The 26619-nt window shown below is 43.7% G+C and overlaps 1 protein-coding gene across 3 annotated transcripts in view; it reads right to left on the reverse strand.

Moving 5' to 3' along the window:
- Positions 1-26619, reverse strand: part of SACS (sacsin molecular chaperone) — a 269818-nt gene that overhangs the window by 90355 nt on the left and 152844 nt on the right. For 2 of the 3 annotated variants that reach the window (XM_084640856.1, XM_084640857.1), the window contains 2 exons: positions 23905-24463; positions 5735-5885 (listed from right to left, as the gene is read on the reverse strand). In XM_084640856.1, coding sequence (XP_084496982.1) covers positions 5735-5885; positions 23905-23927 — 174 coding nt within the window. In that variant the 5' untranslated portion in view covers positions 23928-24463. Of the gene's footprint in view, positions 1-5734; positions 5886-6500; positions 6820-23904; positions 24464-26619 lie in introns of those variants that run through there. The other variant, XM_084640858.1, reaches the window with a different exon arrangement.

Genomic DNA, 26619 nt, shown 5'->3' on the forward strand with positions numbered 1-26619 from the left:
TTTAATCATGGATTTCTACATAAAGTGCATTCTTATTGGTGGTTATAACCTTAGTACATATTCTTCACAACTCAGAGATAGATGTAGGTTTCAGTTTTAGAAGGTACACACTATACATTTTTAAACAGTGATTTAGTTTGAAAACTTTTCAGATTAATTTTACAGCTATATCAGAAAATGAATGATTGTTTGGTTATTTTATTTACCAAAGGTAACTGCAGCAGATATTTATGAAGTCATTGGGAGGTGAATCATCTCAAATTCAACAGGTTAATCATTAATATTTGGAGGATTTTTTTGCCATGCTGTATTAGGAGGCGAATGTCACCAGATAGACATTTAAATTGTTTTATTTAACTTAAACAATAATGTTAAGTATTCTGGATTTTTTTCTTCAACAGCAAACATACAATATTTTAACAAAACAAGCACATGTCCCTCGCTTCTCACATTTATCTCCAGACTTCTTCTCCTTGTCCAGATCTATTCCACCCACAACAATCTTCTATTCATTGAACTTTTTGAAACTTTAAACTTTTAGGGAGAGGTAAGGGATTGACTCTGTGTGCACAAATTTGCAGAGGGACAATAGAGTTGAGGTCTGTTATTTCTCACCTCTATATAATAATTTATTTAAAAACATTTTTGCTGTTAACAAGCATGTTACCTCTGGAGACACAAATCCACAGTTTGAGAACTGCAAAACTAAGCATCTCTGATGGTATCTTCTAGGCTGAGCACTGAGTCCCATTGGTTAGATAGATTAACCTAAATAATCTATACAGAAGCCTGTGGAACCCCATAAGATTGGGTCCCTAATCCATGAACTATTAGAACTCATTTACAAAACTTTTCTTAAACATTACATTAATATATTGTCTCATAGTATAGAATTAGAATTTATAATCCCTATTCCATGATGAGATATCTTTGAACTATAAGGTATCTTAATTAAAACTATCGATAGATAGGTTTTTTCCTCAAAAAGCATTTTATCAAAAAAATCCTATTTAAATACAAAAAATCCAATTTTTTTATTTATTTCTTTTAAATAATTGATTTTTATCCACCCTGCCTGTGACCATACGAGAAAATAAAAGTTGGTGAATAGTCAGTGATTCCTTCCTTCCATATGAGAATTCTTATAACAACACTGAAGTGACTAAATCCTTTCCACAGAGAAATAATGATAAAAATTTTACAGATGAAGTACCTCTGACGCAGGACACTTGGAGCACTGAACAGACAATTAAATATACAATACATAAATATGTCATTAAAAACATAATGATAGAGTATTATAAAGTCAAACAAACTGGCATTATTAAAAGTGGGGAGTGCGGTGAGGAGCGTGGTGATGTTCAGTAGGGAGAAATTGGGAGTGGTTGGGTCATTACAAAACCTAAACTTAATTTCCCTAATACTAATTTCTCCCTACTGTTACTCACACCTTCTTGTCAACTGTCTGTAATGGGCCACTCTCTTACCACTTCAAAAGTTATTTTTCCTCCCTTGGTATCCTGCTGCTAATTGATTTAACTCATTAGACTGACCTCACACTTGGTAAAGCAACCCCCCATCCTTTCATGTATTTATACCTGCTCCTGTGTTTTCACTCTGTGCATCCGATGAAGTGGGTTCTAGCCCACGAAAGCTTATACCCAAATAAATCTGTTAGTCTCTAAGGTGCCACAAGGACTCCTCATTGTGTCTGTTTAATGAATGCAATGAGTAAATGAGCAGTATGGTAATAATAATTAAATAACTGCATTGACTTATTTTGTTTAGGAGAACCCATCCCTCAGCATACAGGATTCTGAAGACTATCCACCTTCAAGATCACAATCATTTTCTATAGTTTCTGCCAATATATATCTGCCAATTATAGCCACATTATATCACCTGTAGCAAAAAGAAAAAAAGATCTCCATCATCTAGAAACAACCATAAGAACCAGAAGATTACAAAAAGAGGTAATTGATGGGGAAATTGCCCGGTTTGTTTACACAACAAACTCTCATTTCCGTAAGATTGAGAATCCACATTTCATTAACATGGTTCAGTCTTTAAGACCAAGATACAGTCCACACAACAGAGAAGATGTTGCAGGCAAACTGCTGGATAAAGTGTATGACAGAGAAATTGAGCAGTGTGCAAAAGGTCTAGAGGGTAAAATTGTTAATCTGAATCTTGATGGGTGGAGCAATGTCCACAATGATCCTGTTGTATGTACTTGTGTGACAACAGAAGAAGGGAATGTCTTCCTTACAGAAACAATTGATACATCAGGAAATGCACACTCAGCAGAATCCTTAGAAGAAGTAGCAGTAAAACCTATAACAAACTGTGAAAAAAAATTCAAATGTCTAGTACGCAGCTTGGTCACAGACAATGCTGCAAATGTATCCAATATGAGAAGAAGTTATTTAGAAGAGAGCGAAGAGAGTCCCCAACCTAATAACATACGGTTGCAGTGCTCATTTGATGCACTTCCTAGTCAAAGACTTCAGTGTTCCACAAATAAAGGCTAATATTTTTGAAATTGCAAAGTACTTCCATAACAACCACTTTGCAGCAGCTGCTCTGAAAAAAGTGGGAGGAACCAAGCTAACTCTCCGAGAAGACATGCAATGGAACTCAGTAGTGGACCGTTTTGAGCACTATATCAAGAACTGGCCTAATCTGATGACAGTTTGTGAACAAGATCATGAAAAAATAGATGGCACTGTCACAGCCAAAGTTCTCAACATTGAGCTTAAGAGAAATGTTGAACATATGCTGAGTACCCTGAAGCCTATTTCTGTAGCCTTGAACAAAATGCAGGGAAATAGCTGTTTTATTGCTGATGCTGTTGAAATTTGGAAGGAACTAAGTGAGATCTTAAAAAGAGAAATATGCAATGACAAAGTTAAATTACAAGCATTAAAAAAAAGAATGGGACAAGCATTATCTCCAGCTCATTTTGTCGCAAATATTCTCAATACTCGGTACCAAGGTCAAACCTTAACTGCTGAAGAAGATGAGCTGGCTGTGACATGGACATCCAGCAATCATCCCTCCATAATGCCAACTATAATAAACTTCAGAGCAAAAGGTGAACCATTCAAGAAATATATGTTTGCTGATGATGTTTTAAAGAAAGTCACACCAGTGAACTGGTGGAAGTCACTTAAGCACTTGGATTCAGAGACTGTTGAAGTGATAATGTCACTTTTAACAGCAATAGCTTCTTTTGTCGGTGTAGAAAGAGTATTTTCTTCCTTTGACTAATTCATTCCAAATTGAGAAATCATTTGGGAACTGAAAAAGCAGGAACGCTTGTTTTTCTTTTCCAGATTATGAACAAACAGGAAAATGAAGATGAAGACGACTGAGTTAGCTGCAGAAGCCAATATTTTAATTTTCTCATGTTGACCTGGCTGACATACTGGATTTAATTTTGAGGGTTTTTTTAATATTTCATTTATCTATTTTAGTGAAGGGTTAAAATCCATTGCTGATGTAATAACCTGGTATATGGATTTGTGTACAGGCCCAAAGTCCAGAGTTTGGTCAAGAGGTCAGAGGCCTAGAAATAGCTAAAAGAAAGCAGAATAACCAAAGATAACCTTGCTTTTGCTACGATATGCTTGGTCAGCAAAACGCCAGATGTTGGGGGCAATAATTGTGTCTTATTCAAAGTTGCAAATAGAACAAAGAAGCCCTGTTTCTGTTGTGCTAGTTTCTTCTGTAGGGAGATGTTCTTCCCACATATCCAACCTTGAATTTATTAAAAGATTGGAACAGGTCAATATAAGATATGGCCTCCTCCCATCTCCCTTTCCCAGGAACCAATGCCTGCCTTAAAAGACAAATAAGCAACTTGAAAGGCAATCTTTATTGCCATATACTTTCACTGTTTCTTTGCTTTTACCCCTAGATATGTATCTGTTGGACAATCAAAGGAGCTACTTCATTCCTATGGACCCCAAATTAAATCCAACATATATTCTATACTATGTGAAAGGGTCGGGCCAGATGGCTATAGGAGGGTAATAGAAGGCAGATATATTAGCCCCAGGTTAAGTAGATCCCTTTTCCCTGGGTAAGGTAACAGGGAAGGTTTCAGAACAATCAGGAACCTTCTGAAGACAATTAAGACAGGCTAATTAGAACACCTGCAGCCAATCAAGAAGCTGCTAGAATCAATTAAGGCAAGGTAATCAGGGCACCTGGGTTTTAAAAAGGAGCTCACTTCAGTTTGTGGTGTGCATGTGAGGAGCTGAGAGCAAGAGGCACTAGGAGCTGAGAATGAGAACGCGGACTGCTGGAGGACTGAGGTGTACAAGCATTATCAGACACCAGAAGGAAGGTCCTATGGTGAGGATAAAGAAGGTGTTGGGAGGAGGCCATGGGGAAGTAGCCCAGGGAGTTGTAGCTGTCGCACAGCTGTTCCAGGAGGCACTCTAGACAGCTGCATTCCACAGGGCCTTGGGCTGGAACCCGGAGTAAAGGGCGGGCCCGGGTTCCCCCCAAATCCTCCCAATTCCTGGTCAGACACAGGAGGAGTCGACCTGGACTGTAAATTCAGAAAAACGGCCACGCTGAGGGCTGCTGTGAAGCTCCAAGGCGAGCAAATCCGCCAATAAGCGCAAGACCCACCAAGGTAGAGCAGGAACTTTGTCACAACTAATACATTTATTAAAGTATTAATTAAATGCTAAATGTTAATTTGGTAACATTGAGACCATGGGCAGAGACATTATGTAACCTTTTGACCATTGGCTACTGTGCTATCATGTCTTGCAACTAGAGCTATCCGGGGGTGTGGGACTGCCTACCCTGTCACTTTCCCCGCTCATGGAAAATCCATATATTCCATTGTAATCAATTCATTGACAGTGTTTCTGAGCCTAATAAGTGAGGTGACACTCTGTCAGTGCTGTACGTAATAAACTCCTGTGCTTGACCTCTACACAGTGTGGATTTATGTCCTTCATTTAGTTAAAAACAATTTTAACAAAAACAAACCTGATTTTAAAAAACTTGAATGTTTAAATTCAAAAATTCATATGCTTGTTTTGTTAAAATATTATATGTTTGCTGTTGAAGAAAAAAATCCAGAATACATAATGTTGTTGTTTTAAATAAAACAATTTACATGTCTGTCTGGTGATGTTCTCCTCCCAATACAACATGGCAAGAAAATCTTCCAAATATTAATGATTAACCTGTTGAATTGGAGATAGCTCAACTCCCAATGACTTCATAAATATCTGCTTCAATTACCTTTGGTAAATGAAATAACCAAACAATCATTCATTTTCTGATACAGCTGTAAAATTAATCTGAAAAGTTTTCAAAATAAATCACTGTTTAAAAATGTATAGTGTGTACCTTCTAAAAATGAAACCTACATCTATCTCTGAGTTGTGAAAAATATGTATTAAGGTTATAACCACCAACAAGAAAGCACTTTTATGTAGAAATCCATGATTAAATCGAGTCTTTCTGATGAGTGATTTAAATCAAATCCACCCTGCTCCAGATGCTCCTCTAATATAAATAATTAACAACCAACTATCTTAATGCTTTCCTTGTGATAGGCTAGGTCATGCATGCACATATTATATTTAATGCTTTAAACATTTCAGTTCTGCATTGTCTTCATCAGGGAAAGCAGGGATGCTTCCAAGGCAACCTGTAAAGGGATATCAGCCTGGCAGCCAGGCATACGTCCAAGAAGGACACTCACCTCTCTCCCAATGTGCCACAACTCCTGCTCAGCGACAGGAAACCCAGTTTCTGAATGAATTAATGCCTTTACGTGTCTGACAGTCGCAGAAGGAGGCACCTCGAATGTCTTGCAGCCCAGGCAGTCATGGAGCACGGTCACCCTGGCCAACCTGCGGAACACAAGCAGAGGAGCTCAGGGTGGGAAGTGACAGAAAAGAGCTGCGCCTGTCACCAGCTCACCATGCCCAGCTGGAGGAGGGCGGGAGACGGCCCAGGATGCCACCGCTAGGTTGACCACACAGCCAACCCACTATTGTGAGGCCCGCCTCCATATTAGGGGCTTTGTCTTATACACACAACTATACCCCCCCCAATAAAAGTGTCCTGGTTTTTCACACTTGCTATCTAGCCACCCTACATCCTCCACCTCTTCAGCCAGGCAGCATCAGCCTGGGCTTCCCCTGCAAGCGCTGAGCCGCAGGGAGGCACCGACAGGCCGGGGCCCTTGCAGGCAAAGACGCCGCTTCTCGGGAGAGAGGAGGAAGCTCTGAGCGGGAGCGGACGCGCTGGCCTTGGAGGAGCAGGCGGGGTGATGCGGATGGCGAAGGCTCCGGGGGACCGGAGCGCTCCCTGCAGCTGTGGGGCTGCGCCAGCAGGGGCAACAGCCGCCGCGCTCGGGCGGGGAGGAGTCGCCGAAGTGGAACCCGGCCGGAGGGCCCCGCTCGCGGAGCCGCCTCCCACTCCGGACCCCGTCCCCCAGACCCACCGCCCTGCCCCGCACTCACATCCCCCCGCGGCCGCGGTCACTCCGCCAGGAAGCGGCCGGGCGCGTCCGCAGCTCAGTGGCAGCTCGAACCCGCCGCGCTCGCGCCTAGCGGCCGCGGACACAAAGAACCGTTAGCGGCGGCACCCGCCGGGCCCTGTCCCCCACGCGGCGCCGCGGCTCCACACATGGCCGGGGGGCGGGACTGAGCACGGGCGGCCCCCAGCGGGGATGGGCCAACACAGAGATCTGTGCCGGGGAGGCGGCTGTCACCCCAACCACCGCCCGCTGTCAAGGGAACCAGGCTACCGGGGACAGGGAACTGCCCTGGCGTGAGACAAACGGCTCCTCTCCCCGGGCCGAAGAGACACGCACACTTCACACCACAAGATCCTCCCCCTTCCACACACACACACACACACACCACAGCAAACCCCTCCCCATCCCCACAGACTCACACACCCCCAACAGCAAAATCCTCATCATCATCTTCCGCACAGTCACACCCCCGCCACAGCAAAATCCTCCCCATCCCCACAGACTGTGACCCACACCACACAATTCTCTGCCATCCCCACAGACAGCAACACTCGCAGCAGCGTCTTCGCCCATTCCCGCAGACTTTGAAACTCACACTCAACTCCCTGCATCCCCACAGACTACAACTCACAGCAAAATCCTCCCCCATCCCCACAGATTGTGACACACAGCGAAATCCCCTGCCCCCACAGATTGTGACACACACAGCAAAATCCTCCCCATTCCTCACACCGACACAACACAGCAAAATGCCCCACTTGTCCCCACAGTCTGACACAGACATGCAGCAAAACCCTCTTTATTCCTACAGACTTTATTGCCACATGTAGGGCAAAATTCGCTACCCACCATTCCCAACAGACTGCAACCCATCCAGTAAAACCAACTCCTTCCCATCCCAACACACTGCAACACTGCAAACACAGACAGCAAAATTCCCCCAACCCACTCCATCCCAACACAACATGGTACAGGGCAAAATCCTCCTTATCCCCCCAGACTGTAATACGTGCTGCAAAAAGTTTTACCATTCCCCGAGTGAGAGAGCCTGCAACACTTTAAAATCCTCCTCCTCAAAAGAATCTACACTGTATACACAATCTGTACCTGGAGAAGCATAACTGATTATCAGTTCTAACCAAGATAAACTCAGTATATGAAGGGGGGAGGGGTGGCAAAAGTTGCTTTACCTCATATCCTTGACCAGCCTCAAGCATATGTTAGACCAGCCTCAAGAGACTGTTCCAGCAATCAAGAAAAGCAAGAGTGCAACAATACTCTAGTTAGGACCCCTACAGTGAAAGGCTTATAAGTAAGGCTAAGATTTTTGTCATGGATATTTTTAGTAAAAGTCAGGGACAGGTCACAGGCAACAAAGAAAAATTCATGGAAGCCCATGACCTGCCCCTGACTTTTACTAAAAATATCCAAGATAAAACGGGAAGGGACTAGGCAGTTGCGGGGTGGCTGCAAGCTCTGGGGCCACCACCACCCATGAGGACTCAGAGCTCCAGGGTCCCCCTGCCCCCTCTCCAGCAGTGGGGAGTTGCGAGAATCCCCCTGCCACCACTGCAGTGGGGAGCTGCGGGAATCCCCTTGTTCCCCCATGGCAGCCGGGGGCTGCGGGGGTCCCATGGCCCGGCCGCAGCAGAGGGAAGCTGCCAGGGTCCCCCTGCCCCGCGGCGGTGAACAGGGAGTTGCAGGGGTCCCCCAGCTACCGCAGCTGGTGGGGAGCTGCGGGGGTCCCCCTGCCGCCACAGCGGCCAAGAGCTGTGGGGTACCCCCCTGTCAGCAGCGGCTGGGAGCTTGGAGGCCCGCTGCCTCAGGCAGCAGGGGTACCTCACAGCTCCTTGCCGCTGCAGGAGACAGCGGGAACCTGCGGCTCCCAGCCACCAGGGCAGAAGTCACTGAGGTCTTTGGAAGTCACGGATTCCATGACTTCCGCGACTTCAGTGACAAAATCGTAGCTTTATTTATAAGTGAATGGCAAAGAACTGCTACGCTGGCTCTACACCACCCAGTGAAGCGCCTTGGAAAAGAGAGAATCTTTGGTGGCCATATCCAGCAGATTTAGCCCCTTTACGCTGCACTGACGTAGCTGCGCTGCTGTAGCATGTGTGGTGAAGACGTGGTATGCAGACAGGAGAGCACTCTCCTGTCGGTATAATTACTCCACCTCCGTGAGAGGCAAAAACTATGTCAGTGGGAGAGCATCTCCCGCCAACATAGCGAGGTGTGGACATGGCTTCACTCGATGTAATTTACATATGTGGAATATAATTTCCTGAGGTGGAATTTGTCAGGGACACTTTAGTTAACAAAGAAACCTACTCATGTAAATTGCCATGGGATATGGACTGATAACAAGTGCTCAGAATCTCAAATTTAAGTCTTGTACAAAATCTGCAACAATTCTACTGCTTTGTAAGAATATTGGTGTCATCAGCTAGTTGTCTTTATGCATTTTTTAAAATAAGAGCTGCAAAGCAACAAACAGGACAGACAAAATTGCTAGCTAGGCATGGCCAATTTTATAATGCTTTCATTGACACAAGCTGATACTTATAGTGCAATATACATAAAATAAACTGTTTATAATAGATATACTTTCCAGTTGTAGATTTTTAGTATTGGAATGACAGTGTTATCTCGTGATTGGAGAGGGCACTGCAGGACTCCTAAATTCTGTTCCTCGCTCTGACACTGACATAGATCTTGAAAAAGTCACTTAACCTCCCTGTACCTCAGTTTATCCATCTGTAAAATGAAATGACACTGACTTATTTCACAGTGGTTTTGAGGTCTTATACACTTCTCGGCATGCCAGCTCCATGGTGTGGAGCACACATTCCCAAAATGAAGGACAATAAGGGACACTCACTTGTGCAACAAAAATCACAATGTGGGGCCTCATTTCCCAGCCTTTTGTCACTTCACTGACCCTGAATGTTTATGGACATTAACCTTCCAGTTTCTATTCCCATTCTCCAACGCCTCTCATTTACCCTCTCTCACTCCATAGTACCAAAACATTCACCTCTTCTCTTACGCCATTTTCCCTCAAATGTTCCCTTTTCTCCACCTCTTTCTATTTCCTTCGAACACTCATTAACCATCTTCTAGCCTCATTATTTGAGGCAGCCAAAGGCTACCAGACATCCTCTGTGGTCCCTGTCAACAGACCATGAGCCCTCACCCAGAAGAAAGATGTATAGGCAGCATCAGCCTGGAATTATCCTGGCTCTTGAAGGGCAAAAATACACACAGAAAAAGAGCTATGAAAAAGCATAACAAGACCTAGAGAAGTTAATGTATTTGCTTATGCGGAATACAATTGGTTAGTATTCTCAGGACAAAACTTGGATTTGAAGTTTGCTTCAGAAATGACAAGTCTTCATCCATGGATTGGTACAGTTCATCTGGTGTTAGGGAGATACAAATTGCTAATTCTTTTTGCTGATTCAATTATCTGTAACCAAGCTCCTTGTCTTTTTGCGTGTTGGCAATAATGATTGATTAACTCTTTTTCCCTGCATAATGACAGGTTTCAGAGTAGCAGCCATGTTAGTCTGTGTCCCGCAAAAAGAAAAGGAGGACTTGTGGCACCTTAGAGACTAACAAATTTATTTTGATGAAGTGAGCTGTAGCTTACGAAAGCTTATGCTCAAATAAATTTGTTAGTCTCTAAGGTGCCACAAGTCCTCCTTTTCTTTTTCCCTGAAATGTAATAATGGATAGACATCTTTAAATAGTGACTCATCCCTGAAACGTGACTGTATAAAAACTGTACCTTCTGACTCAGAAGTACTCCTGGTATGTACTCAATACTATCTTCTGATTTTAGTGACAAAATAATTTTTTACTGGTTTTTATTCCTGTTAGCACTGCAGAGACAACACAGCTTTGGAAGCATGAATGGAATTCTACTCCTTGTGCACCATCAACAAAATTGTTTACTAAATCATTGCACTGTGCAAACCCATTGAAGATAATGGGTCACACGAGTAAAATTTGGCTTGCAGAACCTTTATTACTGAAGATCATATATTATATGAGAAGGAAATAACCCATTTGACTCTCACAACCCAGGGTGAATTCTGCAGGAGTGGCATTTAAAAGAAACTGAGTGCAGTTGACTTGGAAATTATTGAGATGATAAAACATGAAAATCCCATAATGGGATTTTCACAGTCACTTTTCAAAGCAGAACAGCACTTTAATTTTCAAAATAAATATGTAGGAGAACATTTCCTTTAAGACTGGGTGGCTATGAAAAAGGAGTTCTGCTTGGCCAGTGGTATAGAAACTGGGAGACATTAAACACAATCAAGATATGTGGAAACAAAGTCATAGAGTATGAATGCAAAATGTATAGAGCCCACTGCAGTGTTGTCATATTGCTATAAAATGAAATGAAAGCAATCCTCAGAATGGCCATTTCCTTGAAAATAGAAAACTTTAGATTTCAAAATGACTAAGCATATTCATACTCATCTGGAACAACTGTGAACATTGGCAAGGGTCTGCTGCACTGGAAGATGTGAGTCCTTTCTATAAGCAAGAAGGGACATTACTGTACAGAAAGAGATGGGAAGGAGTCTGAGGAAAGGAAGAGTGAATGGAGCCATAGAAACAAATATTATTGGGTTACTAATCAACAGGAAGCGTGGTGCAGTAAAAGATATGCAACTGCGGCTACTAAGATTCTGCAGTGTTAGCAGGCAAGTAACAATGACTCAACAACCACTGTTAGATTTAAGACAATGCACTACTAACAAAATTAAAACCTTTTAAAATGCAGTAAGCATTGCACATTTATTTTATACCTAATTTCTAAGCCACTTCCTTACGTATTTATAACGGCATTTTTTTTAAAATTAGAATGTTTAAACATTTCACATTAACTAGAGATGACTGACTGTACTAATCAGTGAAATCTTTGTCTGGCTTATGCTTTACTGAACAGCAAACTATAGTACCATGTTTACTGATCTCATTTCAAGAAGCCTTAGCATAAATCTACTACCCTCTATTGACACACATACACTCTTTTTAGGGAAAAGACTGGAAAAAGTTGTAATCAAACCATTAGTTTTGATCATACACAGCCAGATCATTTATGGGGTAAATTCTGCCCTTATTTATTCCCTGTGGACCCCCACTGACTACAGTTAAGGTGGATGTGAAGATGTATGAAGGCAGAATTTGGATTATGCCTTACTTGAGAATGCTCATTTCCTTAAAGGAAAAAAAGAAAGGAAAATCATAAAGATTATATCTGTGTTATATTTACTTTTAATAATAAAGGAGAGAGTCTGGGTTGTGAAAATGTCTGATTCAAATAAGGTTTCTGACTTTTACCTGATTTGTTACATAATTTAAATCTTTTTGCTGAAAACATTTATTATGGGTTACTCCATTTTATGTGTAATCAATAGTCCTAGTCTGCATGCACTCATCATAACATCATATGGTTCCATTACATTCAGATGCTGAGCCACCTCTAAGTGATTGTGGCACAGATAAAATATATTATGAAGTTGGAAGCTTTGTTCCCCTTCCTTTAGGGAGCTGATGCACTTCTAAATGTATGTATCCATGCCCAAATACTAAAAGTATGGATGCGTTAGAAGTACTGCTACTACTACTGCGAAAAAGATTTAAGGGCAATGGCCAGCAACAGTTTTTCCTTTCCACTACATGGTTTTTGCTGTCTCAGTTACATATAACTGACATAAGGGAGCAATAACTATTTATATTTTAACATAAGCTACCTTCTTGATGGCAGATTACAAATACCAGTGGAGAGTGCTTAAGAGATCATAAATCTTGTTTCATTTTACTACGTGCATACAAAATAAAAAGCAGAGCAACAGGGCACAAATCTGTATATAAAAAAAAAAAAACAAAAAAACCTTCTAGTGAGTTACTGAGCAAAAACTTACTTTCAGCTCTGACCCTAACATACATTGACAGACAAAAAGCTCTGTTAAAGTTTTTTAAGGCCCACAGGGAAGGAACTATGTGCAGCCCTAACTATGGAGCAGTTAATGTATCTCCATAACAAATATTAAATTGCTGAAAATCACTGGGTTTATTTATTCAAATAAGCTCAGACAACTAGTAAAAAAGGCCTGATGTTCCAAATTATGCAAAAGAGAAAACCACCAGAATAGAGGATAAAAATAATTTCATAAACTGTGCTTTGGAATATTGATTTGGGAGAGATTGTAGTGCTGTAAGTAGTGTAGCTAGCATACATTTCCTGTCTATAATATAAAGTATTGTTCACGCCCATTTTCTATTATAATAACAGCTGCAAAATGATTCTTTCTGTTAATACTTCAAAAGTAGGTCTACACTGCAGGCTTGCCACATATTGTGCTGTGCATTTTTGTCCAAACTCCTGTATCATCCCCACTCACAGCCATGCCATTCCCACAATGTCCTGTATCTGTAGCTTCTTGCCCTTCCGCCTACTCGCTTCAGAGTCACCCTCTATGCACTGCTATCTGCCAGTTCACATACACTTGCTTGGAATTTATTTCATTTTCCACATTCTTCTCTAGTCTGTGAACAATTCAGTCCAGCTCTATCTTCCATAAAAGACGCTAGCATGCTGTTAGCTGGCTGGAAGAGCACATTGGAGTTCTAAGTAACCTCAGGTGCAAGAAGCCTCCAGACCATGATCATAGCAGGAACTCCAAAAATATACATCTCTCTGAGACCATCTCAAAGTGACTGGGAGATGTGGGCATCCACCAGACTGCTGGGTAGTACAGGGAGCAGATGAAGCAGCTATCCCACAAGGCCAAGAATGGAAATGACAGGTTTGGCAATGTTAGCGTACACTGCTGCTATGAGGAGCTTGACCAGGGTTGCCACTGCCCCAAGCAGAGAGCCCACCATCACCTTTGACATGCTCCTGAACTCGGATGGCCTCATTTTCAGATCAGTGGAGGAGGGATATTGGGGGGTAGCAGCAGATGAGACCATGGCAGAGTCTCAGTCCCAGGAACAGACAGCAGAGTTCGGCCAGTTGGGCTTGTGAACATTCAGGGTCTATTTTTGCAGCTGGGCCCAGGGAACAGCCTGGGTCGTATGCAGCACGGGGTCAGTATCTGAACTGAAACCTGGGTAAGTGTTACCTGCCATACTTGTTACTGTCATGATGAAAAATGTACTTTTAAGGGAGGGATTTACAGGTTATGCTCAACAAAAGTATCGTTATGGAGGATGGTGCATGCAATAGAGTGTGTTTAGCTTCGACTGAGGGTGGATGTGACACTCTATACCTCAGGGGAGCACCTGTAACCCCCATATTCACCATTTGTATATAATTGTGATATTTCATATAATCACGTCATGTAAGATATTATGGGAAAGGCTATGATCTATTAAAAGCCATTGTTCTATCTAAATATGTATATCATTAGTACATATGAAATTATAAGATTATGTTGTTGGTTGTCACTAAAATATGCTGTGAGTTAGGAAACTGTCCAGATATTAGCTCCCAGAAACAACAAGGGAGCTAACCAACGCCTGGGCAGGTGTCCAACAACCATCAGCAGCCATTGTCCAACAAGGGAGTTACAATTCAATGACTCACTTGCATAAGGCCATACCAGAGGAATTGCTCAACCTTGCCTGGTGACTCAGCAATGCCCACCAGACATACCTGGACTTGTTTTCTTCAAGCACATGGAATGAGGATATGAAATAGATGACAGAGGCTGCATGGTTTGTCCTGTCTCTTCCCCCACCTATGCTGAAGGCAACGAGAACACGGGAGCTGAGGAGAGTGGTCCCAAGGCTAAGAGGGAGAGCCTGTGTATGAAAGACTGTACCCAACCTGCATATCCAGCAGGGTGAGAAAAACTGCTTAGTCCAGATATTGCTTAGTCTAATAAGGTTGAGAATTTAGACTGTGTGTTTATCTTTTATTTTCTTTTGGTAACTACTCTGACTTTTTGCCTATCACATATAATCACTTAAAATCTTTCTATTTGTAATCAATAAACTTATTGTAATGTTTATCCTTACCAGTTAGTTTGACTGAAGTGCTTGGTAAATCTGCTCAGGTTACAAAGGGTGGTGTATGTCCCCTTTCCATTGATGAAGTGGTGAACCAATAAATAAACTTGCATTGCTCAAGAAAGGATCTTGAGCAGTGCAAGATGGTATATTCCTGAGGTATAAGGCTGGGTGCTGGGAGGGACTTGGCTGGTGCCTTTCTCTATGTGATTCGTGAGTGGCTCTGGGATCATTCATGCAATCTAGCTGGCTGTGGCGCTGCAAATGCAGTTGTACTGAGTGGTAACACCATCTGGAGGGGCACACCATCTGGAGGGGTTTTCTGCTTGTCACCAGTAAGGCATTGTGGGAGACAACCCAGATCAGTGAGTTAAGGGGGCACAGTAGTCCCACAGTCCCAGGTTGTACCTTCACAGTGGAAGCCATAACATTTCCATAACCTACTTTCCTCTTGTTCCTTCCCGTCAGCATGTGTGTTCCAAGAAGAATGCCGAGTGAAGGGGAAAAAATTAAAACACATAACTAGTGACTCTTTCAGCCTATCTTTGCAATTTAAAAAAAATGCAAAACAATTAAAGGGTTACAGACTTAGCAGAAATGAGTGCATATCTTTGCAACTACTGCTCTTCTGTAACTCGGTCACACTAATGTAGTGATAGAGAGTTATACCTTGATTAGAAGAGCACTTTCCCAGACAGCATGGATTATAAATTCCTTGGACTTGTACAAAGTGGTTAAGTCCCTTTAGGACCTCAGTGCTTGTCCTTTTAATTCTTTCCATTTGCAGGACCCTACCTGGGTCTCAGTCTATGTTGGTGGACAGAATCCACACTGCTGCTACCAAGCCTCTGCATCTTAGTGTAGCATCCTGTTAATGTTCACTCTAATTTCCCTCCACTCCTGACAGATGATGCTTGAAAAATTTTCAAGAAGCTGAAACTCTAGTTAGTCAGTCAGATTCCTGGACAGGGCAAACTTGCTAGGGCTACCATAGTAATTTACTAAACCTTTCCCCCTGTTGATATGCTGCTCAGTACCACATACTGAAAAATCTTCTTTTCATAAACAGATGGGATCCCACCACTAGCCTGTCTCCTAGGGTTTCCCTGGCCTGAAACACTGTCAGAACCAATTCTGGTAACAGTGCCCTTTTTACGATTTCACCCCATCCTCCCTCAGCCAAACACAAATTTAAAAAAATAAATTAATATATAATTCTTACCACAGTGTATCCATGGACTACCTATGGTAGCAGGAGGTTATGAACAAGACAATGCATAAAGAAGTAAGAGAAGCACTCCAAAATAATAAAAAGTTGCAATCTGGCTTTATGTTGATGCAAAACATAAAGTGGAGGGATTCATTCCTCTCCTTCCTCCCCATACCAAAATTACAAAGAAAAAAATGTGCTCCTTCATTGTCTTGGCAAGCATTTTCACCTTAGATGGACCAACCTTCTGAGCCAGAATACTGCGGGACAGGACTGTCCAGAAGCAGGAAAAACACAAGAGGACCAAGGATGAGATGTTTGGCGGTGTGGTCTGCACAAGTGAAGAGCACCTGGAGCTCCAGAGTGTGAAAGAGGAGCAGGACATGCAGAGGGAGGAGAGACTCCTCAAGGAAGAGCAGAGGAATAGAGGACAGGAGGACCATCTGCTCATGGAAAGATCAACTTGGTAACCAACAGGGTGCAGCTGCCAGATCCAGTACCAGCTCCACAGCTGCGCCTTTTGACAGCTTCACCGAGGCCCATAGAATCTCCTCCATGGTACCACATCCTGCAGCCAGTGCAGACACTGTAAAACTCTCGGGTTAGCTGAGCCACTGACAACTCTATGAACTGGAGTGGACAAATGTACCCTGTACTCTCCATCCCCATGCAACCTACACTCCCTTTGCAGCCACATGCAAACCGGGCAACACATTCTGCCAGAGGGAAGGAGAATAAGAGGACAGTTGCTTCCACTATCTACAGACAGTTGCTTCCACTATCAGTGAGACTGACTTGTGAGGCTTGGAGTTTGGGATTCATACAATTTCACTGTTTTACTCTGGTTTTGAATGTTTTGCACAGACACATATGCACTTCTCTTCACACTGCACACTTGTTACTTTCTACTTGTGAAGAGGCAGCTGTTATGCCTGTAATGGTTTTACTTCTTTTTTATTCAGTTGTTTGGTTAATAAATTGGTTTGGTTGTACAACAGGTTGCTGTGTGGGTTCTTGTAAAGGAAGGAGGACCTAGGAAGTTGTGTCATAAATTTTAATTAAGTTGCAAAATCTCATGCATCCCATGAAACCCACAAAACCTATAGTTGCATAAAACCTGTAACAAGTTGACAGTTGTATAATACAGCAGTAAAAATTGATTACAGATTGATCAAAACTGTTAAAATCATCACCTCATTACAGGCCTCCATTACAGCATCATAGCTCATTCACATCAACTTGGGTTGCAAGGATGCAGGCACACAAGGCATCACTTATTTCCCTTGCCTGCCTGGACCCAGCCTAAGTGATCACTGCACTTTCTTGTTGCCGATACTGGATCTGCAAACCAGTTGTGTCTTGAATCCACACCATGCAAATGTACTCGCCTTTAGCCTTGCAGAGTGCAACAGGCCACAATCATATGGCTGCAAACAGCCACACTGAAATCCAAATGGTTTCGTAGGTAAGTGCCATCTTGCCTTCAGCTTGTGAAATGTGCAATCCACCACCATCCCACAATGAAAGGTCCTTTGGCAGGACCTCTGATGTCAGCGTATGGTTTCATGAGCCATGGCAGAAGTGGGTAGGAGGGGTCTCCCAAAATAAGTAGTGGGCACCAACACACCCTGGATAACAATAGCATTAGGGAGGAATAAGGTCCCTCCTTGTTCCAGCATGTAAATGCCAGATCTCCTCATCACCTTGGCATCATGCACCTTTTCGTACTTCCCATATTGGTGTTCATGAACTTGCCTCAGTGGTTGACCCAGGCCTGGAGAAGCAGGGATTCGAACCCTTTGCTATTGACATATTTGCTTGCTCCTTCTGGCAGAAAAATTATGGGCATCTGTGCCATCAAAATAGCCCAAGTCCAGTAGGGGAACCCCATTCTTTGAAAGCCAGCTATTATTTCACAGGATTAAGCACCTCACAAACCTCCACAACCACGACCCTGATAGTTAACTTCCCAACAACAAATGGGTTTGCAACAGCTTCCAGAGGGCAATTGTAACTTGCTTCTGTACTAGTAAAGCCTCCCTAAATTGAGTGTTTGGGCACTAGAGAGTCAGAGCAAGCTCCTCACACAACTCCATGAAGGTCGGCTTCCTCATGTGGAAGTTCTAGAGCCGTTCCTGGTCATCCCAGATCTCTATGACAATGTGGTTCCCACCATACTGTGTGAGTTCAATCTTCTCTTGCACTCGAAGCAGAATGTATGGCAATTGCAGCAAGTACCATGTCTGTCCAGTCTGCCCTGAATGAATCACCCTACAAGTCCCACCACCTTCCGTGTTTCAGAAACTGCTCCTGAAATGCCACCCAGAGTCTCACTGAACGTCTATTCCATTGCATAAAAAATTCACCCACAAACAGGATCAGCTCATCCAACAAATCCATGGCTTGTTCCCTAGCTAGAATAGGCTGTGAGGAATGTGCAAAGCCAGAAAAGCTTCCGCTAAATGTGGCGGGCTAAAACCACTTGCTGTTCAGCAAGGACAGACAAGTTCTCCCATAATACTCCACACACCAATTGCTAGATCATCTCCAGTTCGTGAGGTGCTAAGAACTCTGGGATAAAGCTCCAGAAATCCTAGTGCTAAACACATGTGCACTAGTTTACTGGATACAGGGTATGTGCAACTCTCCAGTGTGGCCCCTCAGACTCACCAAGGTCAACACAAGGAGCAAAGAGCTGTTTACCTCACGTTTTTACCTCAGGACAGCTCATGTATGTCAATTATCCCAACATAAAAAATACACCTTTTTTAGCAGTGAAGATAAGGCTTCTGAAGAGTTGTACGTATCCTGTAGCAGCATCCTCACTGTATTACTAGCTCGAGTGACAGCAGCACTCAAACTTCAAACCACACCCCCTACCGGCCAGCTAGCTCGAGTTTTGGTACCACATAACTCAAGCTAGAGATTTTTGTATGCGGATAGGGGTCAGGTTAGAGGCGACGCTTGAACTATACCTCAAGCTAACACTGCAGTGAAGACAAGCCCTAAGACTGATAAATGAGGCCTTTCTGAGAAGGAAGTTTCTTTTATTTGATTCTTTTATTTAAGTAGAGGAGTCTCTAATGGTTTGCGAAGGGGCATTTGGAATTGGGACCCCACCACACTAAATATAACTTGATACAGTAGTACCAAATATATACAATATAGGGACAGCTTTAAGAGTTGAAAGCCTAAAGTTAGTCTCTAAATCTCTAGTTATTATTATTATGTGTATTGTAGTATCTTCTAAAGACCCCAACTGACACTAGAGCTTAATTGTTTTAGGCACTGTACAAATACAGAGTAAAAGATAGGCCAAGCCCTAAAGCGATTACATTCAAGATAGGACAAGATTGGGAACCCACACAGGAAGTCTGTGACAGAGCCAGAAATGTAACCTAGATTTCTTGAGTCCCACTCCAGTCCTTAACCATGAAACCATCCCTTCTTTCCACTGAGTACATCGAAAACTTGTCGGTGCCTAAGTGCCGATTTAAACATTTAAATATAGATCCTTCAAAGTGCTCCACACTGGGAAACCTCTATGTCCATGCAAAGTCCGAAGGTCATCAGAGGGGTTCCCTGTAGGTGCGGGGTGCGGGGAGTGTCTATCTGTCTGGAGCTGTGCAGGATTGGGGCATTAGATGCCTAACTTCAGACACACAGGTTTGAAAAACTGGCACATAATTGTAATTATGAATATATAGATATTGTTTCTGTTTCTGCCCGATAAATCCATACTTTATCAAAGTAGAAGATCTGGTAAAATACCTTACCAAAATATTTAAGATTCACTTTTTTTTATTTTTTGCAGCAATTAAAATTGCTTAACGCTAGAATAAAAAAAGGAAACAGATGCCAGTGGGAATCCTGAAAAATGCAAAAATAGTCTAATGGAAGCTCTTTAAAACATAAATGTACATAAAAGCATAAACTGCACAGAACCTGCAAGGAGCAGAAAGAATGGCATAAATTATATAATTGGTATTACTGGTTATTTATCATCTCAGTTGTACAAAGTCCCTAATTTAATAATTTATTAGTGTCCATTATGTACTTCAGGCTGAGGTACAGAATTAAAAGTTATTGACATGATAACATTTGATGCAAAAATCTGCTCTCAAGCAATACAGATTGAGTCATTTACTCTGCATGCAAAAGTGAAGCATGTGCCCTGTGTTTAGCATGAAAAAAGTCATATTTCAGATTGAAAAAGAAGCATTAATGAGTATGAAACCCACTCCTCAAGCTGAAGGAAACTTTGGAGACACTACAGCTAGGTCACACACACACATGTAAAAAAGCCTTATCCAAGGGAAATTAAATCCTCTCTGAAAAATAAAGAGGTGACCTTTTTTCACTGTAGAGGCTCCAAGCCAATTAACCACCATGAACTAGAGAAAGGGGACTAAAATCAATACCCTTTGACACTGAATCAAAATACTGTAAGTGCTTATGCTGTGGCCCAGGATGTCTGTAGTGCAGGGGTGAGCAAACTTTTTGGCTCGAGGACCACATCTGGGAATAGAAATTTTATGGCAGGCCATGAATGTTCAGAAAATTAGGGTTGGGGTGTGGGAGGGGGTGAGGGCTCAGGCTGGGGATGCAGGATCTGGGGTTGGGCTGGGATGAGGGGTTGGGGTGAAGGAGGGTGCTCCAGGCTGGGATCGAGGGGAGGAGGGTGGGAGGGGATCAGGGCTGGGGCAGGGGGTTGGGGCGTGGGGAGAGGCTCAGGGGTGCAGGCTCCAGGTGGCGCTTACCTCAAGCGGCTGCTGGAAGCAGTGGCCATGTCTCCACTCCGGCTACTATGCGGAGCCACAACCAGGAGGCTCTGCGTGCTGCCCCGTCCACAGGTGTTGCCCCTGCAGCTCCCATTGGCCGCAGTTACCAGACAATGGGAGCTGTGGGGGCGGCGCTTGTGGCGCAGGCAGAGTGCAGAGCGGAGTTTCCTGGCTGCTCCTGCACATAGGAGCCGGATCTGGGGGATGTTACTGCTTCTAGAAACAGTGTGGAGCGGCCCCCAACCCTGCTCCCTGGCTGGAGTGGCGGAGTGGGGCCATGATGCTGCTTCTGGGAGCTGCGTGGAGCAGCCCCCACCCTGCTCCCCGGCTGGAGCGCCAGAGCAGGGCAAGCCCCAGACCCCACTCCCCAGCGGGAGCTCGAGGGCCAGCTAAAAATGGCTGGTGGGCCGGATCTGTCCCGTTGGCCGTAGTTTGCCCACCCCTGCTGTAGTGTCTCAGATATCTTTTTCTCTGCATAATTAGCCTGCATGTGCAAAAGTAACCCCTGCTCCACAGCCAAACCACAGAATTTGCAACATTGTTCAGACAACCCAGTGACCTCTGACATGAATTTGTCTTAACTGACAAAGATAAAAGATAACTTTCCTCTTTTCTTTCTTTCTTTCTTTCTTTCTTTCTTTCTTTCTTTCTTTCTTTCTTTTTGGATTCACAAATGTTTCAACACTGATATCCATTTTCTTTCATTCATTTTACCTGAGACTCTACATATAACAGTAATTGGAGAGAGGAGAAAGTTTAGAGAGCTTCACCACACTGCAGCAACCAAGGGAAAAAGGCCCCCATTCCACCACTCTTTCTAGGATCTAGAGTGGAGAAAGCAACTCTCATCTGATTTTTAAAATTACCTACAGATGCCCAAAACTTGTATATCTCTCCCTCTCTTAAGGTCATATGGAGGGATAACTCCTGCCCTAGGGATACTGTTCAGGACAGGGAATTGTGGGGCCTGAGCGATGTGGCTCTATTTCAGTCCTTGGTGTCAGCTTAGAAGGCTGGGGATATTTGTAGCTGTACAAGCTTTGTATTTGAATAGCTTTGGTCTCTATTTTTTGCGGATCAGATAAATGAGGGATAGACAATTTTTGATTTTGAATTAATCACTTAATACTGACGAATATATCATTTGCACTAAAGTTTTACAGAGTTCAAAAAGAAACAACAAATAATCATAATTAACTGTGACAAATACATACGCAAACAAAAAATAAAGTATGAAAAAATTAAAACTGAAATATAAAACTATGAACAAAGTAAAATCAGACTAACCACAACATTAATAAGAAACATTTCTCACTCCTTTCTAATGCACCATTAATTCAGAAATCAAATAACTTGTTTTTAGGGTAGAATTTTCAAGTCATGCATAAAGCCGGCATAACCAAGTCTGTGTGGTTTGCCTGAGTGGAATTTGGAGAGGACATCAACACAACCAACCCCAGGGTAGGCTACAAGGCTTCAGCTCAGCCCCTCCATGGCCATGATTTCAGCCTAATGACTGAACTCAACTAATGACCCAGCCTCATCTACAGTCTCATGCAGGGGACCCTGACCAACTTTCATTTTTCCTCTCTGCAATGGCATATTCCATGTCAGTGCAGAGTTCACCGCTCAAGTGAACAGAATGTGCAGTGGCTGCTCTGTAGATCCTGCATATCCATCTGCCTCAATTGCACTGCACAGGTATACCAAGGGGATTCCACAGAGCACAGGGACAGAAGGTCTTGCATGGGCCTACCACCAAGGCCTACCACCAAGGGGTGAATTCCAGACAGCAAGAACATTTCAAACAACATCTCAGAGTCCAAGTAAATATTAAATTAACAGCTGTGGTCTCAAAGGCCTTGTTTAATTGCTGTATCTATAGGGAAGCTACTCTTTAGCTCAGTGGTGAGCAAACAATGGCCCGTGGGCTGGATCCACCCCATCAGCCATTTTTAGCCAGCCCTTGAGCTCCCGCTGGGGGGCGAGGTCTGGGGCTTGCCCTGCTCTGGCGCTCCAGCCAGGGAGCAGGGTTGGGGGCCACTCCATGTGGCTCCCAGAAGCATCAGCATGGCCCCGCTTTGCCACTCCAGCCAGGAAGCAGGGTCGGGGACCTCTCCTCGCTGCTTCCGGAAGCAGCGGCATGGCCCCACTCTGGCTCCTATGTGTATGGGCAGCCGGGGGGGCTCCGCTCTGCAAGCTGCCCCCACCCCAAGTGCCGCCCCACAGCTCCCATTGTCTGGTAACTGTGGCCAATGGGAGCTGCAGGGGCGGTGCCTGTGGACGGGGCAGCACGCAGAACTGCCTGGCTGCGCCTCCGCGTAGAAGCCGGAGTGGGGACATGGCCACTGCTTCCAGGAGCTGCTTGAGGTAAGCGTCGCCCGGAGCCTGCACCCCTGAGCCTCTCCCCATGTCCCAACCCCCTGTCCAAGACCTGAGCCCCCTCCTGCCCTCCGAACCCCTCGGTCCCAGCCTAGAGCCCCTTCCTACACCCCAAACTCCTCATCCCCAGCCCCACCCCAGAGTCTGCACCCCCAGCTGGAACCTTCACCCCCCCCCCGCACCCTACTCCCCCGCCACAGCCTGGAGCCGCCTCCTGCACCCTCAACTCCTACTTTCTGACCCCACCCTTGGGCCCACATCCCCAGCCAGAACCCTCACCATCTTCCACACCCCAACCCAAATGTTCTGAGCATTCATGGCCCAACATACAATTTCTATTTCCAGATGTGGCCCTCGGGCCAAAAAGTTTGCCCAACTCTGCTTTAGCTAGTAGCCATGTTACCCAATCATGACAGAGAAACAGAACACTGAATTCAGGCCTTGGCAGGTACAGTAAGTGAAGCAGCAAAATTATTTTCATCTTCTTTATTTTCAAATATATTTCTCTAAGTGCTTAATCTAAATGAGGATATTGTACGTAACTTGAGAATTTAAGGTCAGATTATGACTCTGTTACTCATAGTGGTGAGCAAAAAGAAAAGGAGGACTTGTGGCACCTTAGAGACTAACCAATTTATTAGAGCATAAGCTTTCGTGAGCTACAGCTCACTTCCTCAGATGCATATCGTGGAAACTGCAGTCACTCACATAAGGTATGCCATTGATTTCAGTGGAAGTACTCACATGAATAACTGCTAACCAATGTGAATAAAGGGATCACAATATGACCCTTCAACATTATTGTGTAATTTTTAAGCAATTCATTTAGCCTTTATGAATCGCACCTTTTGATAAACTCCAAGTCCATTTCAGGCAATCTTGCTCCCACTGAAGCCAATGAAAATATGAGCAACATCAGGAGCTTTAACAGCCACCTTATACTAATCAAAGTATTTCACAATGGTTAACTCATTTACCTGATCTTATCCTTGGTCTCCATCCTCTTTTTTCATGTGATCTTTTCCTGCTAACAACATGAAGCAGACATTGAATTTATAAATAAAACAAATTATTTTTTTATCTTCTCTGTTTGAGTGTCGTCGTCTCTTTCTCTTTAAATGTACTCCAGAAAGCCCAACCTTATGAAACCCCAATCACTGTTCACTCCATCCCTTATCTCCAAAATGTGACTGTGCTTCTGACTGACTGCTCCTTATCCAGATTCCTTGTCAAACCTCCTGCTCTCAGTTGTTCAGAGTGCTTGCTTGTCTCAATTTCAGCAATAGATTAGCAACAACAGTACTTGGCAAGTACAGAGATCTTGGTTTCTTTCTGCAACTTTAACTGACATCACACCATTTTCTTCTGTAACTGATTTTGGTCCATTTTGTGGAGAGAGAGTGAGAATGTGAAAGATGTTTCCGTTTTCCTTTTCCTTCTTTTTACAGGAAGCTGAGACAATGTTGGAGCCAACGTCTGCCCTGTCTTAGCTCTCTGGTCTGCTAGCAGCCACTTCTTAACATCTGCTCTGGGGTCCTGAAAGAAGAAAAAGAAATGAGAGAGAAGGAGAGTGACATTAATATGGAGAGGAACTGAACTGAAGGGCATGAAAAAGTCGTTTCCTCTGAGGACATAGCTGCAGTTCCTAGCTCTAAGTGAGTCATGTTTCTAATTATAAATGACCCAGTGCATTACAGTACTTGCAAGCACGTGGAGGGCAGAAACAGAGCTCTGCCTTTTTCTCCCCACAACACTACTGTAAGTATACTGACTAAGAGACAGGTTTTCACTTTCTCCCTCTACCTCATTATGTGCTGGAAAAGGCTCTTGGGGAACCTGAGAGCCCCATGAAGAGTTGGGCAGAATACTTTTGAAGAGTTGTTTTGCCCTTGGAATATACTAGACTGCAGACAGAGGAGGTGATTAGCTAGATTGCAGCTAGGTTTACAGGGGGATACAAAGTCTTCAACTCCTATCCCCACGTCCAGTTATATAGGTCATCTTCTACGTTATGCTTTCCAAACACTCAGTATAGTTTTCAGGAACAATGTACACATTCCTTCAAACTGAGACACAGAATTTACTGTTATTAGCAACCTGAATAGTGCCTGCTTGATGCAACACATCTACTGCCAAATAGCTTAACTGATTCATTCACTATGCATATATAAATGAATTGTGCAGTATAAAGCCATTTTTAGCCCTTTCCAGCTTCCTACATTTGTTTGCGCAGTGATTTTTTTTCTCCCTCTTAGTTTGTAAAAATGTATTTTGGTTTAAGGGGGAGAATAAGTGAATAGATTCCCCAGTCTTTCACTCTACTGACTCCCCCATTGCAAACACACACATCCCTGATAAGTGGGGTTCATCATAAGCCAAATGGACAAGGTTTGTAGAAACTCCATAGTAAAATATTGACAGCATTTCACTGTTCTATCTTTGTGCAAATGTAAATTCTTTTCTGCATCTCTGACTGGGCTCTCAGCTAGTAGATCTTTTCTTAAATGTACAGTCATAGATGTTTGTATCCAACTAGCATCTTGGGGACTCATTAGCCACAAACGTAACCAGAAAATAATCAAGGCTATGCTGCAATAGGTAAATATGATCATTGTGAAATTATCAGATTCAAATACAACTAATCTTTTGTTTATTATTATTATTTGTAAATTATTACAAATATTTTTTGTTTTGGCTTGAGGTTTTGCATTATTTAGGAATTTATTCAGTTAATTTGTACATGAAAGCCAAGGGAATGTAAAACTGAGAGGAATTTCCAGTGATGCAAGTAGGGCAGTCCAGTCCAGTATGCTGTACCTGTAAGATATTTGTAGCCGGTACGCCATACTGGAAAGACATAGGAGGAGCAGAACGTGGGGCCACCAGGCAGCCCCACACCGGCAGCTCCTCCAGTGTGGCTGTACCGCCCCCAGCCCTACCCCTCCAGCCCTTCCATGCAGCTGTATCTACTGTCTGGGGTCTGTACAGCAGCCCCACCAAACGACAGGGCTGGGGGTGGTTCAGCCGCGCCGGAGAAGCTCCTGGTGTGGGGCTGCCCAGCGGCCCCATGTTCTGCTCCTTTCGCCGCTGCGGTTCTGGAGAGCCCTGCGGTTCAGAAGTCTCCAGCGCAGCAGGAGGAGGACAGAGCCCTCCCACCCCCACCAGGTAACATGGGATGGATCATGGAGAGGGGACGGGGAGAGCATGGGGGCCCCGGGCTGGGGGCGGAGAGGAGTCACGTGGGGGCGTCATGTACAGAGGTCACATGCCCCCCTTTATGTCCCTCCCATGAGTGCAGTGTACCGGTAAGAAACTAATTCTACTTGCCCACTGGTGATTTTGGAAACGGCATTCCCAGTGTAATGTCTTTGCAAATAAAATCTAGCACATATACTTTTCCAGGCCTTTCAATAAGTGGGTTCATTTGTTTTTCTGTCCATACAAATGTTTCAATATTTGTATAGCATAGAGTCCAACAGAAAAGTAACACAATCTTAGGTGCTACTTAATTAGTTACAACCATTTATGCAAATCAAGGAAAATCCTGCTCCAACCTTCATGGAGGTATAGAACTCCACAGCATGTGAAACTGGTGCAATTCTATTGCAGAGGAAGACAGGGTCTAGAGAGGTCACAGAGAGGTTGTGCACCTTCTTTGCAGTTGAAAGCTCAACTCTTCAGGGGCTCCCTGT

The sequence above is a fragment of the Lepidochelys olivacea genome, assembly GCF_965140295.1.
Source record: "Lepidochelys olivacea isolate rLepOli2 genome assembly, chromosome: 1".
In the NCBI taxonomy this organism is placed as follows: domain Eukaryota; kingdom Metazoa; phylum Chordata; order Testudines; family Cheloniidae; genus Lepidochelys; species Lepidochelys olivacea.